The sequence below is a fragment of the Crinia signifera genome, chromosome 4 (assembly GCF_055691185.1).
Source record: "Crinia signifera chromosome 4, ASM5569118v1, whole genome shotgun sequence".
In the NCBI taxonomy this organism is placed as follows: domain Eukaryota; kingdom Metazoa; phylum Chordata; class Amphibia; order Anura; family Myobatrachidae; genus Crinia; species Crinia signifera.
The window spans coordinates 261,225,345-261,242,150 of NC_139220.1; the positions used below are offsets into that span (position 1 = coordinate 261,225,345).

At 46.9% G+C, this 16,806-nt stretch overlaps 1 protein-coding gene across 3 annotated transcripts in view; it reads left to right on the forward strand.

Moving 5' to 3' along the window:
- ADAMTS7 (ADAM metallopeptidase with thrombospondin type 1 motif 7) overlaps positions 1-16,806 on the forward strand; it is a 125,592-nt gene that overhangs the window by 18,328 nt on the left and 90,458 nt on the right. For all 3 annotated transcript variants that reach the window (XM_083184440.1, XM_083184442.1, XM_083184441.1), the window contains exons 2-4: positions 13,696-14,051; positions 14,448-14,598; positions 16,171-16,376. In XM_083184440.1, coding sequence (XP_083040566.1) covers positions 13,696-14,051; positions 14,448-14,598; positions 16,171-16,376 — 713 coding nt within the window. The remainder of the gene's footprint in view (positions 1-13,695; positions 14,052-14,447; positions 14,599-16,170; positions 16,377-16,806) is intronic.

Here is a 16,806-nt window from a genome sequence, read left to right on the forward strand (position 1 = left end):
ATTAAATTAGATATAGCAGCCTAGTATGTACTAGGTAGGTACACTAGGTAGGCAGTAGCACTGCCAGTGGCAACAGTGGACTGAGTAACTAAATAATACTGGCAGATTCAGTGCAGGCAGCACCAGTGGACTATATATATATATATATATATATATATATATATATATATATATATATATATATATATATATATATATATTATTAATATAATATATAATATTACAGCACAGCACCAGAGATAGGCCCCAGCACAGAGGAGACAGTAGTACTACAGGTACACAGTTAGACTGTCCTCCTTGCTAGGGAGAGCCCACCCTAAGCAGAGAGGAGCAAAGGCGAATCTAGGGGGTGGTCCCGAAGCAGCCATGCGAAACGGCCATTTGTAACCTCCCTCACCGTCACCAGCTCTTGACGGCATGAACACTTTACTGCAATACCGCTGAGAGAACTTCACTTACTCCTCCGGGCGAGATGGGAGCAGACACGCGCTGCACAGATCTCTGTGCAAACAGCGTATCTCTACCAGTGTGGTCGGACACTGGCAGGTAACATCCTGCACGGATATCAGACCCATCTCTCCTAATCTCCCACTATACAGATTACTGTACGTAATAGCCCTAGTACCCAGAACCTGTGAATGCCTGCAGTGGACTCACTGCCTAGCACCAGATAGACACGCGCTGCACGGATTACCGTGCTGACAAGCGCCGGACTTAGGGGGATTAGATCTTGGCAGGTACCATACTGCCAAGTACACACCTACCTCCTGATTATCCTCACAGAGACTAGTGTATTGATAGCTGAAAATCAACGGGCGGAAAACACACAATAACAAGGTGTTCTTTCCTGTGCAGCGAATAAATTCTGTTTCCAATCTAAAACTCTGGGACTCTGCTTTACAGCATACGCCTAGCAGCTTGTCCCCCCCATTTTTCTCCTTTCCCCCTTAGGGACTTCACTGCTCTAACTGGTGTGCCCAGGGGCGTAACTATAGCACCGCAGCCCCCGCGACCGCGGGGGGGCGCTATGCATCTGCGGGCGCCGGGGGCTGCAGTGCTATAGTTACATTACACCCCGCCGCCCGCCGCACCATCCCCAGTCTTTACCTGTACAGGTGGGGGGGACGCTGCGAGGCGGCTGGGGGGACGGACGCTGCGGGGGACACAGCTGCGGCAATTGCTTACAGCTGAGCCGGGCAGGGGGGGCCGGGAGCTGTCTGTACTGAAGAAGAAAAAAAAAGCCCATACAATGAATGGGCAGCCTGTGATTGGCTGCTGAGCGCTCTCTCAGCCAATTGCTGACTGGCTGAGAGAGCGCTCAGCCAATCACAGGCTGCCCATTCATTGTATGGGCTTTTTTTTTTTTCTTCCGTAATGACTGTGAGAGCTCCCGGCTCCCCCTGCCCGGCTCAGCTGTAAGTAATTGCCACCTCTGTGTCCCCCGCAGCGTCCGTCCCCCGCAGCGTCCGTCCCCCCAGCCGCATTGACGGCTACCTGGGGGAGCGGCGGGTGAGTGGCTGGGCGCCCTCCCTTTAACGGCGGGGGGGCGCCCAAAATGTCGTTACGCCACTGGGTGTGCCGCTCACTTTCCACCTCTACACCCTGTAAGTGGTAAGCAGCAGCCCACACCTGTCTATCAGTGATCCCATCACTCTACCTACTGGCACTCTCCAGCACAGGTACACACTCATCCAAAGCGTGTGGCCAGGGGCCCTGCACTGGTAAAACTACCAGGGTTCTGTCCAAACATACCAAGGACAGCAGTTGTACCTTTCCTTTCACCCTAGTAAACTGACACCACATAGGACTCGCTCACCTGCAATTGCAAAGCCCCGAGTTCTTTGCAGGAAGCAGCGGTCCTGGTATCAGAGGGTATTTCTTTCACCACTTTATCACGGCAATCTTGCCTTACCTACTCTCTGAATAGACCCAGGAGTAAGAAACAGTTAACTGTACTAATTAAATCTGTACTAATTAAAATATTTTCTCTCTATATAGAGTCTGCAGTATCACATACAACAATTGTGTTTATGACAAATGTGAAGAGCTTTTTTGTGTGTGATTTAATAGAGTACCAAGATGAATGTATTTAACCTGTATTGAAATAGACTGTTTTCAACGGTGTGAATTAATGCACTCCTTATCTTATTAATAAGTTATATTTCTCTTATCACATCACATATTCATATTGTCACCAATCTGAGGGGTTAATACAAACGTATGAATTAAATTGAATAGACAGCAATCAATACTGTCCTCTAATAATATCATAGTAATCATCCTGTATTATCCCCTTAAGGAGTCGAACTGAGCAATTATTTGTTGAACAATCTTCATTGCAACAAAGAGTTACAGTGCTCACTCTTTGCTTCTACATTATGAAGTGATACATTCTAGTTACAAAGTAATACTGTAGATTGTGATATTTTAACTGAATTGTCACTTCGAATATCCACACTGTCACCAACTTTGGTATTTAACTGATTAGACAATAAGTGCATTTTCTGACTAAACTCTGCCGCAAACAGATAATATGGTATCTAATTCTTGTAGGATATGAGACAAAGTCAGAAAATTTTGAAGTAAACGTCATAACTTGCTCTCTATTGGAAATATTGTGACTTTTCAAATATATCGCAGCGAGTTGCTTCGGGATATCCAGAGATATCCCTTTATATAAACAATTAACTGTGCCACTTATTTCAAAAGTATTTAGTGTAAACATTGAATTATTGTACACACTATACAATTGATTTAGATAATACTTGCTGTATAAGTAAAGGCCCCCATACACTAGCCGATTTTGGTCAGATTTCAGCCAGATCAGTCGGATCTGGCCGAAATCGGACCAAAATCGGCTAGTTTTGATGTCCCCTCAGATCCGATGCGCGGTCCCGTGCGCATCGGATCTGCGTCGGGTGGTCGGACCTGCTGCACGTCCGACCACCCGACTTGGGACCTAGTGGGGCGGCGCGGCGGTAGAGGGAGCAGGGGGGGCTGGGGACGCTGCGGGGGACACAGGCGGCATAGAGCCGGGCAGGGGGAGCCGGCGGGAGCTGTCATTACGGAATAAAAAAAAAAAGCCCATACAATGAATGGGCGGCCTGTGATTGGCTGAGCGCTCTCTCAGCCAGTCAGCAATTGTCTGAGAGAGCGCTCAGCCAATCACAGGCTGCCCATTCATACATAGCAGCAGCGGGGACGGGCAGCGCAGTGGCGGCTATTATATTTTTAAAATACTTGTCAAATGACCGGCCGCTCTCTGATTGGCTGAGAGCTCTCCGGCCAATCAGAGAGCGGCCGGTCATTTGACAAATATTTTTAAAATCTAATAGCCGCCACTACGCGTCCCGTCCCCGCTGCTGCTATGTGTAAAGTACACTGCCCGGCCAGGTCAGCAGCGCTCACCGCACCCGCCGCCCGCCTCCACCACCGCTGCCCGCCGCTGCCCGCCCCCACCACCGCCGCCGCTGCCCGCCCCCACTACTCCTCACCGCCCTGCAGCTCCCCGGGGTTTTTTTTTACATGGGATAAATCGCATGCGATTTATCCCATGTAAAAAATGGCACATCAAGTGCCAAATTGTATGTGAGCCTCCCGGGGAGCTGCCGGGCGGCTCGCAGGTAAATTGGGTCCGACTTGTCCCTAGGACAAGTCGGCCTAATGTATGGGGGCCTTAAGTGTCAGTACAAGCACCAGGATAGTGCTGTGTACTTCCACTGTATGTTCATTGTATGTTAGCGTCAACGTGTGTCCATTTTTATTCTTAAATAAACTATTAAACCAATAAAAGCTAAATTTTAAAATCTATTTTCAAAAGCAGTGCCCCCGGCAAAAGAGAGTACTTTTTCTTTCCCTAAAATTGCATGTTCATTTACTCTCAGGGGAGCACCTCCACTAGCCATTGAACTTTAATATTCAGGCACCCCATTAAAAATATTGTGGATTTATAACTGTGTTTAAACATTCTAAATCTATATTCGTGTTTAGGCTTGTGCACCGGTATCACCCCAATCCCCTCCCCCTCTATCTCATGTAAATGGGTCAGATGGTTCCGAAGATATAGCTGGTTGGTTAAAGGGGGGTAGGGAGAGGGGAGTGGTTGTCTCTCCCCCTCACACCAGAAAATGCACGGACTAGGCTTGTGTATAAGGGGTCAGCCTGGGAATGTCCCTGCATGATCCTAGGACCATATTCCCGGGTAAATCCCTGCATTTTCTGTTGTGAAAGGGCTATTATTTCAAACAGCCGTGACCTGCAGTGCTCTGAATACAGCCGGGCAGCCCCCTGCTCTCTGCCCAGCTTTCAATGACTGTCACCCCTGCAGCTTCCGCTCCAATTCTTCTCCCCGCTTTCACCTCAGCCCGCCCCCCCTTTAATCATGTGGTGCTGGCGCCCGGCGTGCTCCCCCGACGTCACGCACAACAACAGCGCGCACAATATTTCAAATGTCCACTCAGCTAGAGGGGACACCAGGAGGGGAGTGGGAGCTGCTCTGCGCTGCGCTCTGCTCCTCTTCCCATAGAAGCAGCTGCACCGCTCTCCATCTCTCCCTGCAGCAGCAGCGAAGGCTCATATAAAAATTTACAGTAAGTGGCACTTTTGGGGGCATTGCTTAAGGGAAGCTTCAAGTGGCGGTATGTGGGGGCATTACGCATAATGTGTGGCTTAATGTGTAAGGGGCATTACGGTGTGCAGCATCATGTGTAAGCGGCATTATGTGTGCAGCATCATGTGTAATGGGTACTATGGTGCTCGGCATCATATGTAATGGGTACTATGGTGCGCGGCATCATGTGTAATGGGTACTATGGTGCCATCAAGCAAGAACCCCCTAGCAATGAGCACGTAGGTAAGCAGCACTTATGTGGCAAATATGTAATGGGCATTATGGTTTGTTATATAGTATACACTGGGGTTTTTTGTCAGAGGAAGAGTCCGACAAAAGAAAGGACTCTTCCTCTGACAAAAAACCCCAGTGTTTACCATTGATTCTAAACGCTGGGCGCACCGCCAACCAAGTAACTACCAGAATTTATCAAGTATAGTAGTTTTTCAAGTTGGTATCATAATTATTACACAGATTAATAGTCTGTGCGGATCTTCAACCCCCTCTTTTCCTTGTTATATAGTATGTAATGGGCATCATGATGTTTGGCACAATGTGTAATGGGCATTATGGTGTGTGGCCTTATGTGTAATTGCCATTACGGCGTGTGGCTTTATGTGTAATGGTTATTACGGAGTTTGCTAAAATGTGTAATGGGCATTACTGTGTATGGTCTAGAGTGTAATACCACACCCTTTTTGTGATGCCACGCCTCCTTCCCATGGGGCCACCCCCCTTTTTGCCGCGCGGCTACGCCGCGCAAAGGTCCCCCTACTTTTGTGTCTAGATCTGGGACCACCCATTACCATAATTCTAGATTCGCCTATGGAGAGGAGAACAGAGTACACAGCAGCACTGAGAGAGACAGCACCAGCGAATAAAATAATTAATTACAAGCAACTACAATTTTTAAGCAAGGTCCTCCGGTTGGTAGAGCCACTGAAGGAGGGTTGTTTTATAATGGGTGGTGACTTCAATTGGACACTAGACCCCCTCATAGACTGCAACCCCCCTCCCAAATCCTCACGTATGAAGGACCATCGTAAGGTCAAACAACTTCTGCATGAATACCAGTTAGTAGACATATGGAGAGTACAGCATCCAATGGACAAAGATTATACCTTCTTCTCGCATCCCCACTCGGTATATACCCGAATAGACTATTTCTTAGTAAATCACCTACATCTTCAATACTTCACTGGGAGCAAAGTGGGACACATAACTTGGTCAGATCATGCACCCATTAGTATTCAGGTTCAGATGCCCCTCGCCCCCCCAAGACATTGGTCATGGCGACTCAACAAGCTATTACTCTCAGATGTTAGAATGAAGAAAGAACTTGAGTCCACTATTGCGGATTACATTTCCTTTAATGATAACAACCAAACCTCATCGGTTTCTGTATGGGAGGCACACAAATGTGTTATAAGGGGAAAGTGCATACAATTAGGTTCCCTGCTAAAAAAAGAAAAAGAAGCCAGGAAATTAGAATTGCTAGAACAGATTAAAACCCTTGAGCTATCCCATAAGACGCACCTCTCACCAGACACCCTAAAAGAACTCACTCAGGCTAGGTCCTCCCTTAACCAATTGTTGAGAGACAAAACAAAACAGGAATTGCGCAAGTGCAGACACAAGTTCTACCTTTGGGGTAACAAGCCAGGCACGATGTTAGCAAAAGCTCTTAGGGCCCAAAGAACACAAACATATGTCCACTCCATAACCGACCACACAGGGAAAAAAGTCCATAACTTCCCGCAAATAGCGAAGGCCTTTGAGGACTATTATACACGGCTATATAACTTAAAGGGTTCCTCCCCCGCTGCAGAGGACCCAGACCACAAGCGAGAAATTAGGGAATATCTAGCTTCATTACACTTTCCACGACTCTCAGAGGCAGACATGCTTTGGCTTGATCAACCTTTCAGGATAGAGGAATTAGAAACCGCTCTCAAAAATACTCCCTCTGGGAAGAGCCCTGGCCCAGATGGCTTCACAATAAGCTACTATAAAACATTCCGTCCCCAACTGATGCCCCTGTTTCTGAAAGCGTGTAACGCAATAACAAATAACACCCCCTTCACCCCCCAAAGTTTGGAAGCCCACATCACAATAATCCCTAAAGAGGGGAAAGACCCCAGTCAGTGCACCAGCTATAGACCTATCTCCCTTCTAAACAATGACATAAAACTCTACGCTAAACTTATTGCACTACGCTTGAGCTCTCTTTTACCCGGGCTGATCCACGAGGATCAGGTAGGCTTTGTGGCTGGACGGGAAGCTAAAGATAATACAACAAAAATAATAGACCTAATACATTTCGTGCGAACCCAGAATATTCATATGATACTGCTGTCAACGGACGCCGAAAAGGCGTTTGACAGGATAGATTGGTCATTCATGGAGGCTATGCTTGAACATATTGGAATAGGGCCAGAATGCTTCCATCGCATTATGGCGCTATATAGCTCCCCCTCCGCACAGGTGAGGGTGAATGGGGCGCTCTCTGGCAGGTTCAATATCAGCAATGGTACTCGCCAGGGATGTCCCCTTTCGCCCCTAATCTTTGTATTATGTATGGAGGCTCTAGCGAGAGCAATTCGACTAAATCAAAACATCAAGGGAGTTAAGGTGGGGAAATCAGAACATAAATTAGCCTTATATGCGGACGATCTTCTGGCATCAATAACGGATCCAGTCACTTCAATGCCTTCGTTGATGGTAGAATTGGATAGATTCGCACGTTTGTCCAACTTTAAAATCAACTATACAAAATCGGTGGCACTGAACGTTTCAACCCCAGACAATGTAGTTGAGGGAATAAAAAAGGCGTTCCCGTTCCATTGGCACGAAGATCGCATTAAATATTTAGGTACCTGGATAGCAAAAAACAATGACATGCTCTTCCAAATGAACTTCCCCCCACTTCTAAAAAATATAAGGGCGGACTTAGTTAAATGGTCTTCACTTAAATTATCATGGCTAGGAAGAATTAACGTAATCAAAATGAATACCCTTCCCAAAGTTCTGTATTTACTTCAAGCTCTGCCGGTGACAATCCCACCCTCCTTCTTTAGAGAGCTACAGGGAGAAGTAGGGAAATTTATATGGGGCAAACAGAGACCACGTGTCTCTCAACACACGCTCATACAAAGACGGGAAAAAGGTGGCCTTCAATTACCCCATTTCCTAAGCTACTATCATTCAGTTCACCTTACTAGGATCATAGAATTATCAAGGCCTCACCAATTTAAGCTATGGCCCTCCATAGAGGGGCACACGGTGGGTATGTCACCAAGAGTGATATTCTGGCTTCAGAAACTTCCCACATTGCAGCATCCTACACTGACCCCAACGATCCAATGTTGGCGTAACTATAAAAATCTTTCCTTTTTTAAAACAGGAGTCTCATTACTAACGCCTTTACTTAACAACCCGGAGTTCCCCCCGGGAGAAACACTTCGATCCTTTCCTACGCGCTATTCATTAGACATATCATACCTAGGGCAGATAACGGACAAGACAGGGCTGAGATCCTTCACGGATATACGTGAGAGCACTGGCCTACCGGCAAACCTCTTCTGGCTATACCTGCAGATCAGACATTATATATCCACTCTCCCCAAAAGAACTCAGGGATGGGAGCCTACTCCATTTGAATTGCTAATCCTCTCACAAGAACCCCCGAGACACCTGATCTCTCAACTATACCAGATCTGCATAGAAAGCCGAACAACAGACATGCCAGGTTATGCACTGGCATGGAACAAAGAATTACCCGGGGAGCTGTCGGTGGACCAGTGGTCAAAAATTTTTAAATTTATCTCAATTGCCTCGCCCTCGATACAGACATTAGAGACGCAATATAAGGTCCTCACCCGATGGTATAGATGCCCACAGACCCTTCATCAAATCAATAGATCGCTACCCAATTCATGTTGGAGATGCAATCAAGCTCCAGGGACTCACATTCATATATGGTGGTCTTGCCCAACTATCCAAACTTATTGGCGCTCGATTCACAAGTTGACAGAAACAATAATTGGCACCCCGTTACCTTTCTGCCCTGAACTCTGGCTTTTTAATCTTATAGACCTCCCAATCTCCAGTTTTAAAAAGTCTCTGATCAGACACCTATTAAATGCGGCAAGGGCAGTGATCCCATGCTACTGGAGGGCATCAGATGCCCCCCCTGTAACCTCTTGGCTGAATAGGATAGACCTTTACATGAATATGGAGGATCTATCTTCATTCTTGAAGGATTCCTCACAGGCGTTCGCCGCCACATGGTTGAACTGGCTTACTTTCAAAGAATCACAAGAGTACTCCCTGCTGATACATAGATCGACCCCTCACTAAAACATGTCCCTTAGACAGAATCCATGAATCCTATGGTTACTTGACTTCCCCGACCTTCTCCCCCCCTATCCCCCCTCATATACCCCTACTTCTTTACCTCCACCCCCCCCCCCCCCTTCACTTTTAATCCTTGTGCTTCTATGCGAACTAGTTGATACCATACTAGTCCATATTTTCCTTTCAGTTATCTTGCTGGGTAACACGAAGTCTAACGAATTAGTGGAAGTTCATTAAGGTACTCCTATCATTTTGAAAATACGGAGTAGTTCGCATGGCGGCACAAGAAACTGCTCATAATATTAGAAGTATTCCTGAAAATGGAGTTAACTTTATACTGTATTGGACTTCGTAATTTCAGTGTCTGCTGGAAATCTCATTGTACTGATTGATTGTAATTAACTAGTTGTTTGTTTATCTTTTCTACTATTGCTTAATAAAAATTGATTGCATAAAAAAAAAAAAAATAATAATTACAGCACAGCACACCAGAGGTAGACCGCACAGAGGAGACAGTAGTACTACAAGTACACAGTTAGACTACACAGCAGCACTGAGAGACAGCCCCAGCGAATAAAAAATATTGCGTTCAAGGTCAAGCTCAAGTTTAAGCCCCAGCAGCAGCACCAACACACCCTATCCCAACCCACTACTAGACTGGAGTGAAGATGGCGGGCGCGGCAGCCGCTTATAAAGCCTCGCGAAATCCGGCGCCGGGAGATGACGTTCTGACCACGTGGACGGACCAGAGTCAGGCGGGAATCTCTGAGCGCTGCTCGGAACCGGGCTCGGAATGATGATGTCCGTGGGGGCTCGGATCTCTAATAATATATACTAACATCGGGTTTTAGGTCAATATGGGTTAGGTCGACAGGTCATTAGGTAGTCATGGGCAAGGTCGACATGTTTTTGTTTTTTTACTGTTTTTGGAGCCGACATGTGCCGACAGGTGGTATTTCATGCCCTACTATCCACTAGGGCAGTGATGGCTAACCTTGACACTGCAGCTGCTGTTGAACTACACATCCCAGCATGCCCTGCATCAGTGTTAGCATGACCACATAGCAAAAATGTAGCAGGGCATGCTGGGATGTGTAGTTCAACAGCAGCTGCAGTGTCAAGGTTAGCCATCACTGCACTAGGGCGTGGAGGGAGAATAAAATAGTGTGCCCGAAGCATTGCGAGCCATGTTTCAGTGTCCATGTCGACTTTGTTGACATTTGGCTGAAAATTAAACAGTGAAAACACCATGTCGACCTTGTCACCTGTCGACCAACATAGTGTAGACCATATGATCCACACCCCTAACATCCCCATCAATATGATTTTACTGACAGGTTATAATTTCTTTGCAGATTAAAAAAATACAATGCACATTATAATATATTTATATTCTCCCAAAGTCTGTGACACTCCCTGACCACTCACATTGACCCAGTGCTTCTCCAGTGAAGGATGAATTGAGGGCTTCACGATGCAGTTTGCTTTGAATCAATAAGTCCCCACCCCATTATTGCATTATATGTAGAGGTGGCAGAGTCACAATGAATGTTGATCTCTCCGGAGGGGGAATAGAAAACACTGCCAGGTATGCACTAAACCAGGCATTTCCAACCACGGTCCTCAAGGCACACCAACAGTGCAGGTTTTAGTGATATCCAGGCTTCAGCACAGATGGATTAATCAGAATCACTCAGGTACTAATTAAGTCACCTGTGCTCAAGCCTGGATATCACTAAAACCTGTACTGTTGGTGTGCCTTGAGGACCGTGGTTGGGAATGCCTGCCCTAAAGCAATGAGAACAAAATAAAAGATTTGGAAAAATGATCTAATAGCCCGGAGACTACCAGTGGCAAGGATTATGTAGACATTTTGGCCGACCAGGTCCATCCCATGATGCAGACATTGTTTCCGGCAGATGATACCTGGTAACAAATTGAACAGACACTGATTACTACAGCTATTGTGGTCCAATCATGGTTTTCGGAGCATGCAGGGGCCAAATGTAATAGGTGTGAGCAGGGCCGGATTGGCCATCTGGCACTTCTGGCAAATGCCAGAAGGGCCGATGGCCAGGTGGGCCGAATTTGTCCTGTGCTGTGCAGCGGCCACCAGTCTCCGACTGGTCTGCAGAAACATGGCCGTCAGCCTCCTGCAATGAGGACATTTCTAGTGCAGAAAGCCGCTACAGAGAGAGTGGGGTTTTGGGCCTGATGTAGGTGTGCGTTCCACCTTACTTCCAGCCTGTGCGTTCCAGCACTTCCCGCTAGTGCTGCAGCTCTACTCGGTGTCTGGCGTCGCCGCGTCAAGAACAGTTAAGACAAACTGTACAGGGGGAGCCTGAAGCCTGCGGTGTCCTGTGATTATACCGGTGGAGCAGCCTGTGGGGTCCCGTTAATTATACGGGGGGGGGGTGTGCAGCCTTTGGGGTCCTGTTATACAGGGGGAGCAGCCTGTGGGGTACTGTTACATACCTCCCAACATGACCCCTGCCAGGAGGGACAAACTACTCTGCTGCTGGACTTAATGTATGATTACCATCACCTGTTTCTGAACAGGTTAACTAATAAGAAAGGTGCTTCACCACAGGTGATTGTAATCAAAAATTAAGAGGAAAGTGCAGGAGCAGAGCAATGTGTCCCTCCTGGAGAGGGTCATGTGGGGAGGTATGCTGTTATTATTGTTATTATTATTATTATTATTATACAGGGTGAGCAGCTTGTGGGGTCCTGTTATTATAATACAGGGGGAGCAACCTGTTGTGCACTGTTATTATACAGGGGATCAGTCTGTGGGGTCCAGTTATTATTATAATACAGGGGGAGCAGCTTGTTGTGTCCTGTAATTATACAGGTGGAGCAGCCTGTGAGGTCCAGATTGTGTCATATTCTGTAATGGGCATTACGGTGTGTTCCATTCATGTGTAATGCCTCCTTTTTCTGATGCTACGCCCCCTTTCTGAACAGTTGCCTACCCTCCTGCATCCTGCAGGAGACTCCATGAAATAACAGAAATCTCCCTCATTAGTCTAGTAATCTCCCTCATTTCACCTATCCTGCATTACACTGTTACATTTTTGGGAAAAAAGGAATGGGAGATAGATAAATTTACATTGAGTCATCCGCACCATTTCCCAGCACTTTACCAAGTATAGTAGCTCTTATTAACTGCTTTGGGGCTCATCTACATTTGGATATTTAATTTTAAAAGATTCCTCTCAGATGTAGCAGTACACACCCACGCTTCTAGGTGCCACATTCCCAATCTCCACTGGCATTTATTTACGTATGGGCTGCAGAGCTGCAGACCCCCAGGTAAAATGTACCTCACGTCACTGTAGTGAAGCCAAATGCAGTCTGTGAGACTGCACTGTGACTGGCACTGACTTCCTATTGTTATGTAGGGTACACACCACGACGACCCGCTCACGATGCACATCGTGAGCGGGTTGTCAGTGTCTCGTCCGACCCGCTCACGGTGACGCGGGGGGCACGACCCGCTCACGATGTGCATCGTGAGCGGGTCCGATCCGATGGCGACCCGCACCCGGCTGTATGGTCGTCATTCAAATCCTACCTGCAGCAGGTAGGATCTCAATAACGACCGACCGACCCGCGGGACCGCACATCGGATCGGTATCGGTCCACACCAGGACAGAAAAGGGCCCAATCACCACACAATCTACATCCAATTGGTCGGAATTGGATCTAGATTGAGGGGATCGGGCCCTAGTCGTCCTGGTGTGTACCCAGCATAAGTCCGACCTGCCATTCACCCAAGGCAGCCCCATTGGGAGGAGTTTGCTCCCTCTGGGATGCCTCAATGGGCTGCTGCATGGCAGCCCATAAAATCCAGGGTCTGCACATGCGCAGTACCTACAGCAGTACTGTCCATGTGCTGGTCCCTATATTGTACAGGCTCCGGGACTGTGATTTCACCTCTAGGACTGTTGCCGAAGAAGTCCATAGATGCTGGCTACATGCGCAGTACAGAGGTTGGTACTGGGCATGCGCCAGTCCCGGTGCCTGTCATTGTACAAGCACTGGGAACAATGCAGCGGGGACCAGGAGCAGCGGTGGCAGGGGGGAGCTGGCATCACAGCCAGCGGCAGCCCCCCTCCTACCATAAGGTAGGAGCCACCACTGACAATCTCTATTCACAATATCTCCATCTATGCAATTAGAGATGTCATTTGGGTGGAGCATGACACACCCCCTCATAAGGCGCCGTGCAAAATTCTACTACCAACTGTAATCTCCCTGAAACTAGTTTTCAAAAGTAGGCAAGTATGCCTTTTCACCATGCAAGGGTCCCACCTACTGCAGGTGGGCCTGTGTGCTCAAAATGCCAGGGGCGATTTCTGGTCCCAGTCCGGCCCTGGGTGTGAGTATCAGAAAGTGAGAGATTTTGGGTAGAGTTTTCCCCTTTTTTTTTAAAGCGGCAATCATTTACTTGGCAAAATCAACCTGGGTTTTCAGTGTAAAGGATTGCCACTGTGGTCAGTTTTGGAGAACTGGGTTTGGTCATGTTATTTGCCTCCAGCAAAACTCTGGGAACGTGAACAATTTTGCATGAAGAATAATTTAGGATTCTATTGTCCACAATCAAGGATCCAATACCTAATTAAGAAGTGAAATCATTATTTTCCTAGGGGTTTTTGTCTAACCCTTGTATATAGATAATGTGAATAAAGAGGTAAGCCATTCTCTGTCTCCTCTTCTCATTATAGATCTCCCTCTCAGCTTCTCTCTGGATTCAGACATTGTGCATCCTGTCCGGGTGGATGAACATGGCTCTTTCCTGACCTTTGATCTAATTCCTCGCAACCTGCAAAAGAGAGGCATTTCTTCCAGCACCTCTCCTTCTTTATACTATGGGATCAGATACCAGGGAGTGGAGTTGACCTTCAACCTTAGCCAGAACCACCAACTGCTTGCACCTGGTTATGTGAGTGAATGGCGCAATGGAGGCCTCCGAGAGGCAAAAATTATCAGCCGACCATCCAGCTCATGCCACATGAGGGGGGAGGTGCAGACTCACCATCAGCGTGTCGGCAATGCAGCTATTAGTATCTGCGGTGGACTGGTGAGTAAGATCCAAAATCAGTAGTCAGTGATTTTCTGTGAAAAACCAGTAAAGATCTTTTCACGTAGCTTTATAATAAGTTATGGGGCTTTGGTGTGTCTGGTAGCTGTTTCTGAGTAGGGCAGGGTCTGACGTGTCTGAGGGATGTGTAATCCCAGGTGTTCGCGGTCAGATAAAGTGAGTCTGGCTGAGATGCCAGGTGTTCTGGGCTTGTGGTGCTGAAACAACATCTGTTTCAGATGTCCTGTCAGTAATCAGAGTTACTGTAGTGCTTCATCTTTGCCCTTGAAGGTGAATATGTGGAGTCATATAACCCTTTCATTGTTACTACAAAACATCTAATCTGACACGTAACCTGTTTTTTATTATTAATGTTTTTTTTTGTTTTTTTTCAAGAGAGGTGTCTTCCAGATGGAGCAAATGGATTTTCTGATAGAGCCAGTGACATCACCAGCGCCGATAGTAGGCGAAGCATTGCCCCATCGGATCTACAAGCGACATTTGGCTGATGGTCAGGAGTCAGGGTACAGGAGCTGCGGTGTGAGGGGTAATGTTGGGGCAGGTTCTTCTCATCATCTCCCTCTGCAATCAATCTCTTCTCATGCTATTCTTATGTATGATGTGATTTTAAATCCTATTTTAAACAGTTTCTTATGGGGATGTGATGAAAAAGAAAACACAGTAACTGATTTATTGTAGAACAGGGATTTTCCATAAAACGCTGGGCATTTCAATATGGTGACCGACCTGCTGACCCTCGTCCCCCCGCCCTCCATTCGCAGAGAACAGTTTGTTTGCCGTGGACACACGTGGCCAGTGCATGCACATGCGCAAATCGAAAATTACGACCCCGTGTGAACACACACAGCCTTGCAAATGGACCAGAATAAGGTCCACAATGTATTGCATATGATCCAGCCACCAGGGAGCTGCCGGGTTAGTTGACGGGGTATTGCATGCAATTTCTTGTACTAGTATATACAGTAGGGGCCTTTACGGTATCTAGTGCTATAAACTCATTACTTCCCCATATATTAGTGATTAGCTGTTTCCCTACTGTACTTCCATATGCAAGTGGCATTTACACAAAGAGAGGAAGTCAGTTTTCATTTAAGGGCAATAATTCTTTAAAATAAAAGTAATTAGTACATTTTTGCTTTGCCAATTAGATCACTGAGTCACACAGACTGCATATAGGACTTAGGGGTAATTCAGACCTGCCTGTGTATATTGTGTGTGTGTGTATATGTATATATATATATATATATATATATATATATATATATATATATATAAGCGTGGAAAGAATGGGCGGCACTCACGGGTTTGAATCCAAAAAACTTTAGTGAGGGTGTCACAAAAGAACTGACGTTTCGAGGCTTCTCTGCCTCTTTTTCAAGGTGTGTACCTTAACGTACACACCTTGAAAAAGAGGCAGAGAAGCCTCGAAACGTCGGTTCTTTTGTGACACCCTTTTTGGATTCAAACCCGTGAGTGCCGCCCATTCTTTCCACGCTTTTGCATACTACAACACCGGGAAGGCAACACGGTCCGTTGCAACCAGGCAACCAGAGTGCCGTGTACGCTAACACACCTGCTCTCATGCGCCAACACAGAGGAAAATTGGATACTCACCATGAAATGATTTTTCTTCTGTTCCGTATGAAAAGAAAGCCTGGACTTACTTTTCATATGACCGCTTTCCGCCAAATTTGGGGCGAGCGCTGACGTCCTGCGACATCATCCCCCACCCCAAGCAGGCAGGGCCACGTCTGCATTTGCTGGGGTCCACACAGCATTTCCATGAGCACGCGTCCACCATTTTTGTGGGTACGACCTCAGCGACCGCCCCCCTGCCTTTCAGTCATTTTGAGAACGCCCCAGTGAAAGGCAGCCGAAGGCATTCACTCCAGGGGGTTTGCACAGGCACATTAGCGACTATATGCAAACAGGTCTAAAACGACACCTTCGTTCAGCACACAAATAAGCTGCCTTGACTTTGTGTAGCTGTGTTGGGTATATTTCTTCCTGCCCTTTTCTTGGTTTGTTGGTAGGAAATGTGTTTTTGATAATTAGACTGTGACAGCTGTGCATAGATGTATACTCTGTCTTCCTGTAGAGGATCCAGGCTCCCAGGATAAATGGGAGAGGAGGAGGGAGCGCTGGGAAGAGACACAGAAGAGGAACCGCAGTGAACGCCTTATATCTAGACGTTCTATTAGCAAGGAAAAATGGGTGGAGGCCCTGGTTGTGGCTGATCCCAAAATGGTGGAATATCATGGAAAAAACAATGTGGAAAACTACGTGCTGACTGTCATGAATATGGTGAGGGAATATAGAGAGTAACCATGATAACTGTTCTCTTACCACTTATCCTACATACTGTGGTCCTTGCTTGCCTCTTCCTGCATACTACATGTTGCCACCTTCCTCAGTCTACATGCATGTCCTTTATGCAGCCTACATGTATGCCCCAGCTGCCTTCTACCTGCACCCTACATGTATGTACTAACTAAGCCGCTATGTATGTCCCAGCATCCTCCTTCCTGCCACCTAAATATATGCCCTAACTAAGCCTACATGTATGTCCCTGTTGCCGTCTTCCTACAGCCTACATGTCTGTCCGCCCTGCCCTCCTTGAACATCTTGCATGTTATCCTTGCTGTCCTCTTACTACACTCCAAATGTATGCCCCTTTCCCTCTTCTTACAGCCTACATGTATGTCCCTGCTGCCATTTTGCTACAGCCTACAAG